Here is a 12,601-nt window from a genome sequence, read left to right as displayed (position 1 = left end):
CCACAGGTTTGCCAGCAACTCCTGAGACTAATGTGTACCACACGAGAACCTTAAAGGTCAAGGGCAAGTCTTTGGGGGTGAGGGGTGGAGGGGGGGAGGAGTCCTGAAAATGTTTTTTAAAAGTTTGGATATCCCCCTATAAAACGGTTCTGTCTACTGGATGTACCAAAAGTTGACAGATGTTTTAGATATCCTAATAAATGGAGCATAAATTGTATGGGTGAGGGATCTTAGTTTGTCTACGTACATACACATTCATTTAGAGGAAGGAACCTGACAAATATTCACTTATTTCCTGAGTCCTCAATATGGATCAAGATAAAACCTACTTAAAACCAACTTTTTAGTATTTTTCTAAATTCATAGAGGGCATCTCCATTTGCCCCATTCTTCTCCCTCTAATAAATTGTATTTCCTTCTACAATTCTCACTTATTTGTGGCTTATTTTAAAATGGTAGGCATACATGCATGTCTTTTTCATGTGGATATGTGTTCTTGTTACTATGTACAATGCTCTACGCTAGCTCTACAATTTGTATATACTTTCAATATAAATAAACAAATGTTTGAGGGATGATACTTAAAGGTTCTACGAGAAGTGATCGATCAAAACAGTCCCTTTGGTTCTCACCTCTGTTTTCTGATCTTCATTGTTCTTGATAGTAGGCTGTAGAGGTGGTCCTATCTTCTACTCTCCTTTGCAACAAAGGTAACTTGGGCGAAGGTGGGTCATAGGGGAGGCGCAACCATGACCTCAACTCGTTACTCACTGATGAACTCTGAAAGGATAGGAAATTTGCTTCCCCAGTACTCTACACTCATGCTGATATCACCATGTTCCGTTGAATCTTGGGGTTGAAATGTATCAGTTAGGCAGCGGTGCCCCACAACCGTTGAGTATGCCAAATTAACAATAAACTATTACATTATCATTTGTGCTGACTACATCTTCAAGCAAAATGCTTGCATTTTTAGTGTTACCTGACTTTGGCTAGTCAGAACAACCTTTTCTTGATTAGGACTCCAATATTTGTTTGAGAAACCTAACAACATAATGAGCGTCCCTGTGTAAAAAAAAGCCTTATGTTTATATTTACCTGTATCTATTTCACTTAAATAGATGTTTAGCTGGAAATCATAGTTGTAAACATCTTGGCGAACAAGGCAAATGTGGTCAATATGTTTGAGACCATCATAGTGAAATATTGAGAAAACTCCTGACCTTTAGGTTTCCTTTAAAAAAAAAAAACTTTGTAGGGGGGAGGTATCCAAGACGGCAGTTGAGTAAGATGCCAATCCTGAGACTTCACCTTGAACCAACATTTAGCTGACTGCTGCCCATCCTCCAATCTGAACATATCTCAGATGGTAGATAGGTGGGCTGCCCCCAAAGTAGAGCCAATTACAAATCATTAGCACACTGGGTTCAGTGAAGATGCTCCACAAGATAGTGGGAAAACTGATGGCCATAGAGCATGCCCAGCACACTTGAAATGTGAAATGCCCCTCCCAGCAGCATAGTCTCAGTGGAATCGTGCAGATGTCATCAGCACAAGCAAAGGAGTCCAGCTCTCCGGGTCAGGTGAAGGGAAGTCATAGCGCTTGGCAATCTGACGCAACATACTACTTGCAGCCACAAGAAGGTCTTTGATGGTTTCCTTCTGGCTATTAGGTAAAAGAGTTCAGAGGAAACTATTTGGTACGTTGAGGTCCAGCTGGGACAGAAGTTAGAGAACCGATTGGTGGGCCAGCTCAGTAACCAGAGGAAAACAAGTAGGGAAGCAATGATCACAACCTGTAAGTTAAACCAGGAATACTGACCTGCACAGAGGGAGGTGGCAGACATTGCCAAAACTGGTATGCAGACAGTGGAAGAATCTGTTCTAGTGTGGGGCTGTATGGCTGAGGCACATCTGTGCTGTACCCCGCTACTGGTTGACAGCAGAACTGCGGGGATTTGCATGTGGTGCCACTGGTGGAAGGCCCAGGCTATTACAGTTTTTGCCATGCACAATAGAAGACACATGGAGGGGCATGCCAGGCATAGGCCTATCCATATCACTTATTTGGAGGGGAATACTGACTAGAACGTAGGGGCCTGGATCCCCAAGAGCTGACTTGAAGGAGATAAAGACCTGGACAAGTGACCACTATTCAGGAGGCATGCTACACTGAGGTCCAATATTGAACAATAGACCCTAGTGGAACACAGTGAGGCTGCCGCATGGTCCTGGCAGAGTTGGTAGCACATCAGGGCTGAATGTCCTAAATGAGGGTGAAGTTTAAAGAAGGGGTATAAACTTGCCTAAAAAAAAACACTGAACACAGGATGTAGGTGCAAATAACAACAGACATAAACAACAAAAGCTCTCAAAGTACAGCACACAAAGCAGAGAACAGCTCTTGGAAAGCAACATTTGTGTGGTCTTGAGCCTAGAAGACATCAGGAGGCTTGGCAATATCACGAAAGAGAGATCAAAGGGATATTGCTGCTTGACCAAGGAAGCCAAAGTTGGGCTCCATGCAAGACTGATGGAATTCTGATCAGAAAAACGTGAGCTGAACTGAGCCTGTTGTAAGGTCGGCCTATCAACAAATACTGAACTCCTCCATGACTACTCTGACAGAATGGCCATTGGCAAAGGGAACTGAGATGAGTGCTTAGAAATCTATTCAAAAGGCCCCAACATCCCAACCAAGAGGTGCTAAAAAGCAATAAATGTGCTGACTTGTCTTGAGTCGACTAAAAAGGTGGTGCCTATAAATAAGAGTTTTTTAGAAGACCTCTTTCATAGCTTGCAAGTCAACTTCCCAGTGCCGAAAAGTAACATACAACAAGAAGTACAAGACATAAGAGGGAAGGCAGCAAATTGTGTGAAATTGTGTTTTCCTTAAAGGCGGCAAGGCATGGGCGAGTAGAAACATCAGGAGGCCCTCCAGCATGGAGTAAATGTGCTACAAGACGTCCATGAGGCATATATCACTGCTCTTTTGATCACTTCTTCTCTTCAGTTACTCCAAGACTATAGTATTGGGCCACCCATACTGAACAGCCACATGGCATTCCAAACTAACAGACCTACTGATACTTAAAAGAGTACATAGCTAAATACAGAAAAAGAAAATAATGGCATTTGCAGGGAGGAAGAAGGGATTTCGTTTTTGGGGCTTGCCGTTTGTCATCCTCCAAGACTTTTCTGTGATCACACTGCAAAAAAGGTCATTCTAATCTGTGACACAATTTCATGAAGCCACAACACCAGCTGCAGTAGATGACACCCTGTCTGACTACTGTTACAGAGAAAAGGCGACACGTACCAAACCAAGTGTTTAATTGAGACCAAGAAGGTCCTTGAAATAGGAGAACATGGAGGTTTCACCAAAGACAAAGAATCAGTGGTGAGATGTGATAAAAATCAGAGACAGAAAAATGTAAAAGAGCCACTAGGAAGGAGACCGGAACAAAGCCACCTACGATGGAGCTCACTAGAACAAGAACTCGGGTAGTTGAACAACTTTGCTAGTCGGAAAGGGGTGTGGGTGTTTCTCTGAAACAAATCAGCAACAAAGATGCAACCCATCCAAAGAGGACAGTAACTTATCTAGACAAGCATTTGCAATGCAATAGGTCTCGTTTTAACGCAAATTTAAGCTATAGGCCTTGTAAATGACAAAGCCTTTTATTTATGTTCTAAAAACCAGAACGCAAAAATAAAGGGCATTATCATTTACAATGCTAATAGTTCAGACTCGCGTAATTGCGAGACCTATTGCATTTCCAATGCTTGTTATATCATTCGCTGTATGCATCTCCATCCACAATCTACAAATATCTTCACCACCCAAAGTGGTGTCAACTCAAATGATGCAGTCCTCTCGCATTTTTTTGCAGCCTTCTCGGATAGAAATATTTGTGAATGTTCATCAATAAAACAGGAAATATCCAGTAATTATTAAGGAACACTAAACAGTGCCTACAGGAAGAAACATGTTCACCTCCTATGGGTCTTCTGGTAACCATCAGTGACGTAAAAAGTAATAGGCGGTACTCCTACGGTTTAACAGATGCAGCATTCCGTCTGCTAAGAGGAAATGTTTTCAAACGTGATGTTATGCTGGAAAGGACAGTGCGCCTGTGTGCCCATAAACAGCATGGCCTTGACCTAAGTGAATCAATGAAGAGGCAATCGCACAATGAAGTTATTCACTAGTATGTTCAACAAATGAAGCAAAGCTACCATCTCACGAATGAAAAATATTGGTGTAAAAGGCAGCAGTGCTGTTAAGTCACTTGACAAACAGTGCAACTTCTGTGAACACGTGTTAAAAGTTGATGCATAGATTACTTACAACAGACTCCTCTACACGCAAAACGTGTGAGTCCAACTAGTCACCGAGTACTGTAGAAATACAAATGTTGATCAGACAACAGATTTCGCCATGGGATTTTAGGAGAGGGAACGAGGGAGAACCGAGTGACCCAAACAATAAAAACATTCATATTAAAAGGAAAGCAAACATGCTTTTTGCCGCACTGCAGCTACCGGTATGGACTGTCACGACAATGTCTCTTTGTTCGCACTTTAAGAAAAGAGCCCCAATGAAAACAAGCTCTTAGCATTGCTGTGGAGAGCGGGGGGGGGGGGGGGGGAGGAGAAAGTGAAAGCGGGCATGGCGTGTTGTGCGCGTGAGAGGCACGGCATGGGGCGGCAAAGCAATTTCAAAGAGTGGGAGGGAAGGAGCGAGCATATGGGGATGAGGAGTGAGTGAGGGGGAGAAGAAGCATTTGATGTGGTGATGTGGTGTGCGAGGCATCTGTAAAGTAAAGTAATCTGTAAAGTATACCCTAACAAACATGAAGCGCAGTGTCCAGCAGCCACCGGCCGGCCACAGGGGAAGGAGGGAGATGAACGGGTGGGAGTGTAGACGCTTTACAAAAGAAGCTGCTAATTAAATACAAGAGCGGCCGGGAAGCGGCCAGGAAACACAAGTACGGCCGGCCACATAATTAGGGGAGGAGAAGCCGCACAGCACACGCTGGGCGAAGCCCTTTGATGTGCTATGCGGCCGCGATGCGCGCTCTGTGCTGGGGGAGGGCCATTAGGAACAGGAACAGATGGCCATGAAAGTGTATGGGCCAAATGCGCGTGCCTGTACGTGCACTCGAAGAAAACGCCACGGACAAAAGTGGTGGTTTGACTATCCGATGGAGCACATGAATTCTCCCCCTTTACCATTGCTTCGCAATGGAAAAGGACGAGACCTAAAAAAGATGGCTGGGACGAGTAGCGGTACATAGGTGGGATGGGTCTTTTGGGGCTTCAGAATGGAGGGGGAGAGAGTAAGGTTAAATAGTGTCTGATGTATTGTCACATGTACGCCTGGAAAGGGGAAGGGTTTGGACTTTTAAGTGAGGACACTGGGAAATGTCATAGGGGGGAAGTTGAATCTCAGCCTGATAAATATCTTAAGGGGGATGCGGGAGGGAGGGGGAGGGGGTTGTTTGTCAGTTGGTTGAGAGGTTTAGAAATAGAGACCAAGAGAATGAATAGCCATAGCAGGTTACAAAGAAGGTCTCGGGGAAGTAATAGAAGCTGCTGGGGAACCGTTAATGAAATCTGAATTCATGGCGCAGTAGAGCCCGTGCTTCGATTTATGTCGGAGGCAATCAACTGTACAACTTATAATGGTCAAGCTTCAATGTCCCTAATAAAAAAATTAAAGTACTCTTAGCACTAAGGTGGAAAAGATTGGCATATACTACCTACAAGAAACCCACCAACTGAGCAGAGATACCTGTAGATTAAGGTCAGTCTTTCTCCCAGCATTTCTATATATCAGCCACTACTAAGACGAAGGGGATAGAGCTATTTCTGTCAAGACATAAAGGCTTCTCAATAAACAATTCTACAAGCATTATGGAGGGCAGATGACGTCTACTCAGGGGTACCATGAGACAGCTGCACTTTTGACAGTCTATGCTCCGAACCAGGGTTGGTGGCAATTCTGAAGCAGACTGTACAGAAATTTCTATTCCATGTGTAGTAATCGCTAATAAGAGTAGAAGACTAGACCTGTGTACTCGCGTGGAGACAGGGAGTTCACGGTATGGGGGCATGCTTGTACTTTCTCCTGGCTTAGTTAAATAGGTTTCCAATTTGAGTCAAACATATGTGTGACGAATCCTTCATTCAAAGGCTAGAGACATCTCACATTACTCGGGGCCACATAAAACATAGGCAGGATTTGATATAATGTTCGCAGATCACACTTCTTTTCTCCTCTCAAGATTGCTGATGATGGGGTGAGTTTCTTTTTACGACTATGCACCAGTGATATTTTACTGGACTGAGAGAAAGACTTTTCAATTGGAATTTGAATGATAGCTTTGCAAGAGATCTGGTAGCTAAGAAAGAGAGAGACACAAATGAAGGAGTTCCTGCAGAATAACAATAATGATGAATGTAGCCTCTCCACAATATGGGACTCATTAAAGGTTGGTAGTAAGAACATTGTGCATAGTTGAATTGGCTAGATTAGCCAACATTAGTTGAAAGGTCTTAAAAAAAAACTCCAGAAAAACTGAAGTCCTTGAAAGAACAACATGAATGGGCACTGTTGCAGAAATGATAGTGTGAAATCATAGCCATTAGTGGGCAAGTGCCAATGATGGAACTGAAGAGAGTGGAATACTCTATAGCTAAGAACCACTAAAAATACAATGTAGAGGGAAAGAATGCGAGGGAATGGTGGCAGCGGACCTAAGCTGGAGCCCCCCAAAATCATTCAAATAAGTGATAAAAACAACTGTTGAGGAACAAGGATGAAACTGATGTGTTGCTGCATTTGGTAACACCATCTGACTCGAGCAAATACCCTCACATGCGGTTCAGCACAGACACTACATGCTTTATAGCGCTACAGGATACCAGATGGCTTGGATAACTCATCCAATATTGGGCTAGGTTCCACCTCTGGGCCACCAACTGAGTAAAGCACTTCTTTTGCTACAGTGATCAGGAGGGCTGCTGGAGTCATCAACCTATGGAGGTAAAGATAAACATATTAGCAATAGTCCTACAGCCTGCACAGGCACCGAACAAACTTCTTTTGCCCCCAATGAAAACCATCACTGACCCACTGCTGGAGACCTGGGCTAAACCATGTTCTGGCCCCCCAGTCAACCGACAGGTTGTCCGCCTCCATAGACTTCTAGACCCAGCATCCTCCCCCTAAAGTATGGTAGTAACAACGGTCCACTCTTAAAGTTAACCCCTGATGCCTTTCCTATCAACCCTAGTACCTTTCCTACCACTCACCCTGACAGAGTCAAATTGAGTGAACATATTCAGAAAACATATGCTCTTCTCAGCTATCCTCGTATGATGTTGGTCAGTAGAGCTATTTATTATGCAATTACACCCATGCGCTGTGGACATGGTGGTGAGATCTTTCCTATGGTCCCCGTAGACTAATTAGCTTATCTCTCCCAAACTATTCAGGATGGCCAGGATACAGACAAATTGGTCATCCGCTCGGGTGGGGACACCACAGACTGTCTAGGTAGGGCTATGGGAATCACCATGGTGCATCACACCACCTGGATTAGATCCACTGACTCTGCAGGAGACATCCAGGTGTCTTTGATGGACATGCTTTTTGACGGCTCCTGCCTGTTTTCTGAGAAGGCAGATTCAGCCCAGACCACTTTAAGGAAATCTAGGCCATGGCACGCTCTTTGTTCGTTTTAGTTCGAGTCAAGCAATTTCCCCAACAGTTTTGTTCTTGTGGATATGCCAGGAACCTGGCATACCAGCATCACCAGCCTCCCAGCACTTTTGTGGTAGTGAACCCAACAGAAAACGACCTGAGCACTGGGGGCACGGTTCATTTGATCCATTACTCCACTAACTGCAACCTACACGCCCCTTGATCACACCCTTACCAGCACGTATCTACCCAGTAAGAGGCAGGATCAGCCACTTCCTGCAGGGGTGGCAACAGATCACATTCGACAAATCAGTCCTGCAGATTGTTCAGCAGGGCTATGACTTGCCATTTTTTACCGATTCACCGACGTTGCTGCATATTTCAGATCACTACTCAGAGGACCGTATATCTTTTTTTTATGCCAAGAAGTGCAGGCTTTTTGGTCAAAAGAGCAATAGACAGTACCTGCCTTGGAAGTAGAGACTAGATGTTACTCCCACTATTTCCTTGTACCGAAGAAGAATAGAGGCCTTTGTCTTATTTTTCATTTTCACCCTCTCAGCGCCTTTGTGCTCAAGACAAATTCAAAATGCTCATCCGGGCCCAAGGTCTACGCCTTGGATACCGGAGACTGGATGTGGCATTGAACCGACAGGATTCTTATTTTGACATGCCCGTCTTGCAGGTCCCAGGCGATACCTGCAGTTCAAGGTGTGCCACAAGCATTTTCAGTTATCTGGGCTTCCTTTCGGTTTCCACAGTGCCCCTCAGTTGTTTATAAAGGTGATGGCGATAGTTGCTTCCCATCTTCGCTGGTCGGGACAATTGGCTGATGAGGCTGGGCTAACCACAGTTAGTCATGGACCACCTCCAGACAATGGCAAACCTCCTTACCTCAGTGTGGTTTTTAGTGAATCTGCCAAAGTCACACCTGACACATTCACAGAGACTCCCCTTCATTGGAGCCTTCGTGATATGGTGCGCTCTTGGGCCTTGCCTCTGGACCAACAAGTTCTGGACATTTTTGCTATGATCTCAAGGTTTCATCTTCAGTTCTGGGTCTCTGTTAAGATAGGTCTGAGGCTTTTTGGCTTGCTTGCCCCCTCTATCCTGCTTGTCGACTATTCCCGAAGGCAGAGGCATACTTCGTCAGTGGGATTTGAAGTCTCAGTGGGACAGCACCAGGGGTATCTGTTGGATTCCATTCAGGTGTCAGAGGAGACTGCAAAAGATATGCAGTGGTAGCTGCTTGGCTGCAATTGTCCCAGTGGACTCCTATTTCTACTACACCCAAAAATGTCATGATGGTTTGCATCACTGCTATGATCAGGGAGCATATCTCTCCAGAACCCTAAATTTGCAATAAAGGACCATATTATACATTACCCTTTATGTATGTATTACTTTGTATGGTTATTTTTGGGTAGCTTGCTAGGAAAAGCTGCTTTCTTCAAAATGTGGCTAGCCATATGTGCTGATTTGAATTAAAATGTTTAGATATACCTTTCACAAATAAATTGTTGGTAATACAGAGAACAATAGTGAGGACCAGTGGATGTGCGTGACTCAGTGGCTGCAAAATTTCCCACATACTTATGGATTTACCGATTTTGCCACTTTATATGCAGATTTCACAAAACATTTTGTTTTTAACTGAAGTGGATTAAAATATACTGACAAACTGTTATGATCCTAATAAAGAACTGATCACTGTATTCCACTTTGGAATGTCAGTCTCTCTTTACTTCGGGAATCATCATCTAGCTATATAGTGGGGACTTGCACCCAATTGACGAAGGACCTGCTCTGCTAATGGATCAGACCACTTAATAGTAAGATATAAAGATGGTATTTTACTAATCCAAAGCTGTAATACTGTGCCTGGAGTGGTAAAAGATTTTTGTCATTTTAGAGCTCATCATAGATAGCACATTACTAATCCTATACTAAAGATTTTGCTGTATAAATGGCGAAAGGCTTTCGTCCCTGTTTCTTTCATATTTGAGGTAGCTAGATTCTGTGTTTATTATATCCTCCACATTTGACAGCAAATATATTAGATGGTAGTTATTAAGTAGTGAATTTCTTGCACGTCGTTTCGTTCGTCCAGTTAGGATGCTTTGAGTCAAAGCATCCTGACCGAACAAACAAACGGACGTGCAAGAAATTCACTACTTATCCCATATCAAGGGGAGCAATAATAAGAGCTGGAAGAAAGGGAGTAGATATCGAGGAAATCACAGATGCTTCCATTTGAAATAAAACCAGACGAAAAGAGCAGAATACATCTACAAAAGTACTATTGGAAAATAATAACTACCATCCAGTAAAATGTGCTGTTAAATTTGAAGGGTATGATATACACAAAATCTAGCTACCTCAAATACGAAAGAAACAGAAATGTTAACCTCTGAAGAAGTGCGTTTTTGGGTGAAATACGTGTTGGCTGTAGGCAGTATTGTTAAATAATTACGTTATATCGTAAAAAATAAGAATAACGAATAACCAAAGTAAATCTATGAAAATATTTAATGTCTTATGTTGGTAAACACTTAGTAAAATGTAATTTTTATTATAGAATAAATATACTGGTGGGGACCAGTAACTGAGTTTATATGCGCCGGGCAATATTCCTGCTACCCAAAAGTATATATGTTTTTATATATATATATATATATGTATATATGTATATATATATATGTATATTTTCGGGGTTGATATTTTAAAAGAATTTTATTTTCAACGCAAGTGCAACAAAGGACATTCTACATATGTATATTTGTGATTCTCCATATTAAAATTTTCCATTATTTAAAGAAACTATATTCTTTCATATTGCACTGTTTATCTAACATACTCCCCTTATTACAAGTTTGCTCACAATCACTCATTTACCATTTATTTCATTTTCCTGTTTCTCCTCATAAGTACATCACATGTGCTTTCCAAAGTTGTATTCCTCTGTTATTTCCTGTGTTGCATCCCATGGCACAGGTCTTTCAATTTGGTGTCTTGTTTGATCTATGTTGGTAAGCCTTTCAAAGTCTTGTCGTTCTTTATGATATCACTTTTTCAGAGATGTTTCCCCACTTGTAGGATAATCCTTATCTGTAGCATCTCCTGGTTTGTGTAATGGCCCACTGCTCATTGTAAACCCATTGCAACTGGTTGAGAATAATCTCCTGACAGTGATGAATACATTTTTAACTACAACATCACAACTCGAGGAATCCGCTTGTTTGTGTATTACTGAAGTTGTATTGGACTTCACATCTTCCCCTTTAGGGGAGAATAGACTCAGCAACCTGATAATTCAGAGATTTAGATCATTATGTCAAAGGATGCCCTTAAGTTTCCTGAGCTCCCTGATCCCAAAGAAGAACATTTGCCTGTCCAAAAAGCTGAAAAGTAATACGCTGACCTTAGAATAGAGCCTTTTGTTCAGAAGATAATGCATGTACTATAAAATAAAAATCCACAGCACTTTTGGTGATCCCACCCCACACTGGGTGCCTTCCCCAACTACTTCAGTGGCGGATGTTCTGTGAAAGTGAATAAGCACTTTGAAGCTAGAATACTTTATGGTGAACTTTTCACTTAATTGGTCCTTTAGTAGTACAGTAACTACATTGAATCTTTGTCAGCTATGAGATCTTGTGTGTAATATGATTCTAATCAAATATGAAGAAGAAAGACATTGCTTCACAGTTTGTTTAACTTTTTTCTCCATAGGAAGCCATGCTGTAGTTAATCTCTTTGGGTTGGGACTCACTTATTCCATTCTCTAACATTTGTCTCCACAGGAATACATGCAGTGCGTAACCTCTGTAGATGGTGAATGGTTGGCTGAGCTGGGGCCCATGTTCTACAGTATCAAACATGCAGGCAAATCTCGCCAGGTAGGAACATTCTTACTCATGTTTTAGTTTCCTATTGGCACAGAGAAAAAGTGGATTCTGGTGAAAATGTCAGCCGGTGGTTAATATGTCAGTTTGATTTTGTACCTTTTAATATTTAGGAAAATCGGCGACGTGCCAAAGAGGATGTGTCTGCCATGGAAGAAGAAATGGCATTAGCTGAAGAGCAGCTGCGATCTCGCAAGGAAGAGCAGGAGAAAAAGAACATCCTTGGCAGCTCAAGGTAATACCTCTTAGGAAATCAAAGATCCACCTCTCTCTGTCTGTATCAAGCCTTAAAAATCTTCTACCCCGTAATCTGAATGTGGCATTCAGTGAACAAAACCCAGGAATTGAATTGATGTTCTGCATTAAATCAAAGGATGCTTCATTTTAAAACCATTCTTTTGAAGTGAGATTTTCACCTGTGTGCTTTGTTCTCATTGATACCTGTCCAGTGATCATTCCTCAGTGTCAGCCAGTCTCAAAGGTAACATTGTAAGTTCCATGTGTGCTATGTTCAGGTCAAAATCCTATGCTTCAGGAATTCCTTGTCATTCTGTAATGCTGTCCCAGGTGCAATATTTCATTTCAATGCTTTGTTTAAGGTTTTTTAAGCTTGGTTATGTTCTTGTTCTTAAGCACACTTTATTTCCTCAGATTATTATTCTTAGTTCTCCTGCATCATCTTTGTGAAAATGCTTCCTACACCATCTTGCCATCTCATTTCTGTTTCTCGAGATCTCTTCTGGTACAAATAACAAGTAATGTTCCAGAGCAAGAGCACTTTTCTTTATTCCAAAAAGTGTTCAACCCTTGTTTAAATTGTGATTAACTGTAACATTTCTAATTAATTGAGGGCATTTTGGACTATTTTGTACCTTGTACTGAATGGGATGCCTGGTGTGAGATTTTAGTGTAAAGATAGTCGATCACTCCTGGAAATTAAATTCCCTACTAAGCAGCAACTTTCTTTTCTTCATGCTTGTTTGAA

The 12,601-nt window shown here is 42.2% G+C and overlaps 1 protein-coding gene across 1 annotated transcript in view; it reads left to right on the top strand.

Annotated features, from left to right (window-relative positions):
- DHX38 (DEAH-box helicase 38) overlaps positions 1 to 12,601 on the top strand; it is a 1,077,951-nt gene that overhangs the window by 1,037,588 nt on the left and 27,762 nt on the right. The window contains exons 25-26 of the mRNA XM_078670369.1: positions 11,515 to 11,610; positions 11,730 to 11,851. Of these exons, the coding sequence (XP_078526495.1) occupies positions 11,515 to 11,610; positions 11,730 to 11,851 (218 nt within the window). The remainder of the gene's footprint in view (positions 1 to 11,514; positions 11,611 to 11,729; positions 11,852 to 12,601) is intronic.

The sequence above is a fragment of the Lissotriton helveticus genome, chromosome 12, assembly GCF_964261635.1.
Source record: "Lissotriton helveticus chromosome 12, aLisHel1.1, whole genome shotgun sequence".
In the NCBI taxonomy this organism is placed as follows: Eukaryota; Metazoa; Chordata; class Amphibia; order Caudata; family Salamandridae; genus Lissotriton; species Lissotriton helveticus.
The sequence above is the reverse complement of the archived record's forward strand: the minus strand, read 5'-3'. Positions and strand labels throughout refer to the sequence as shown.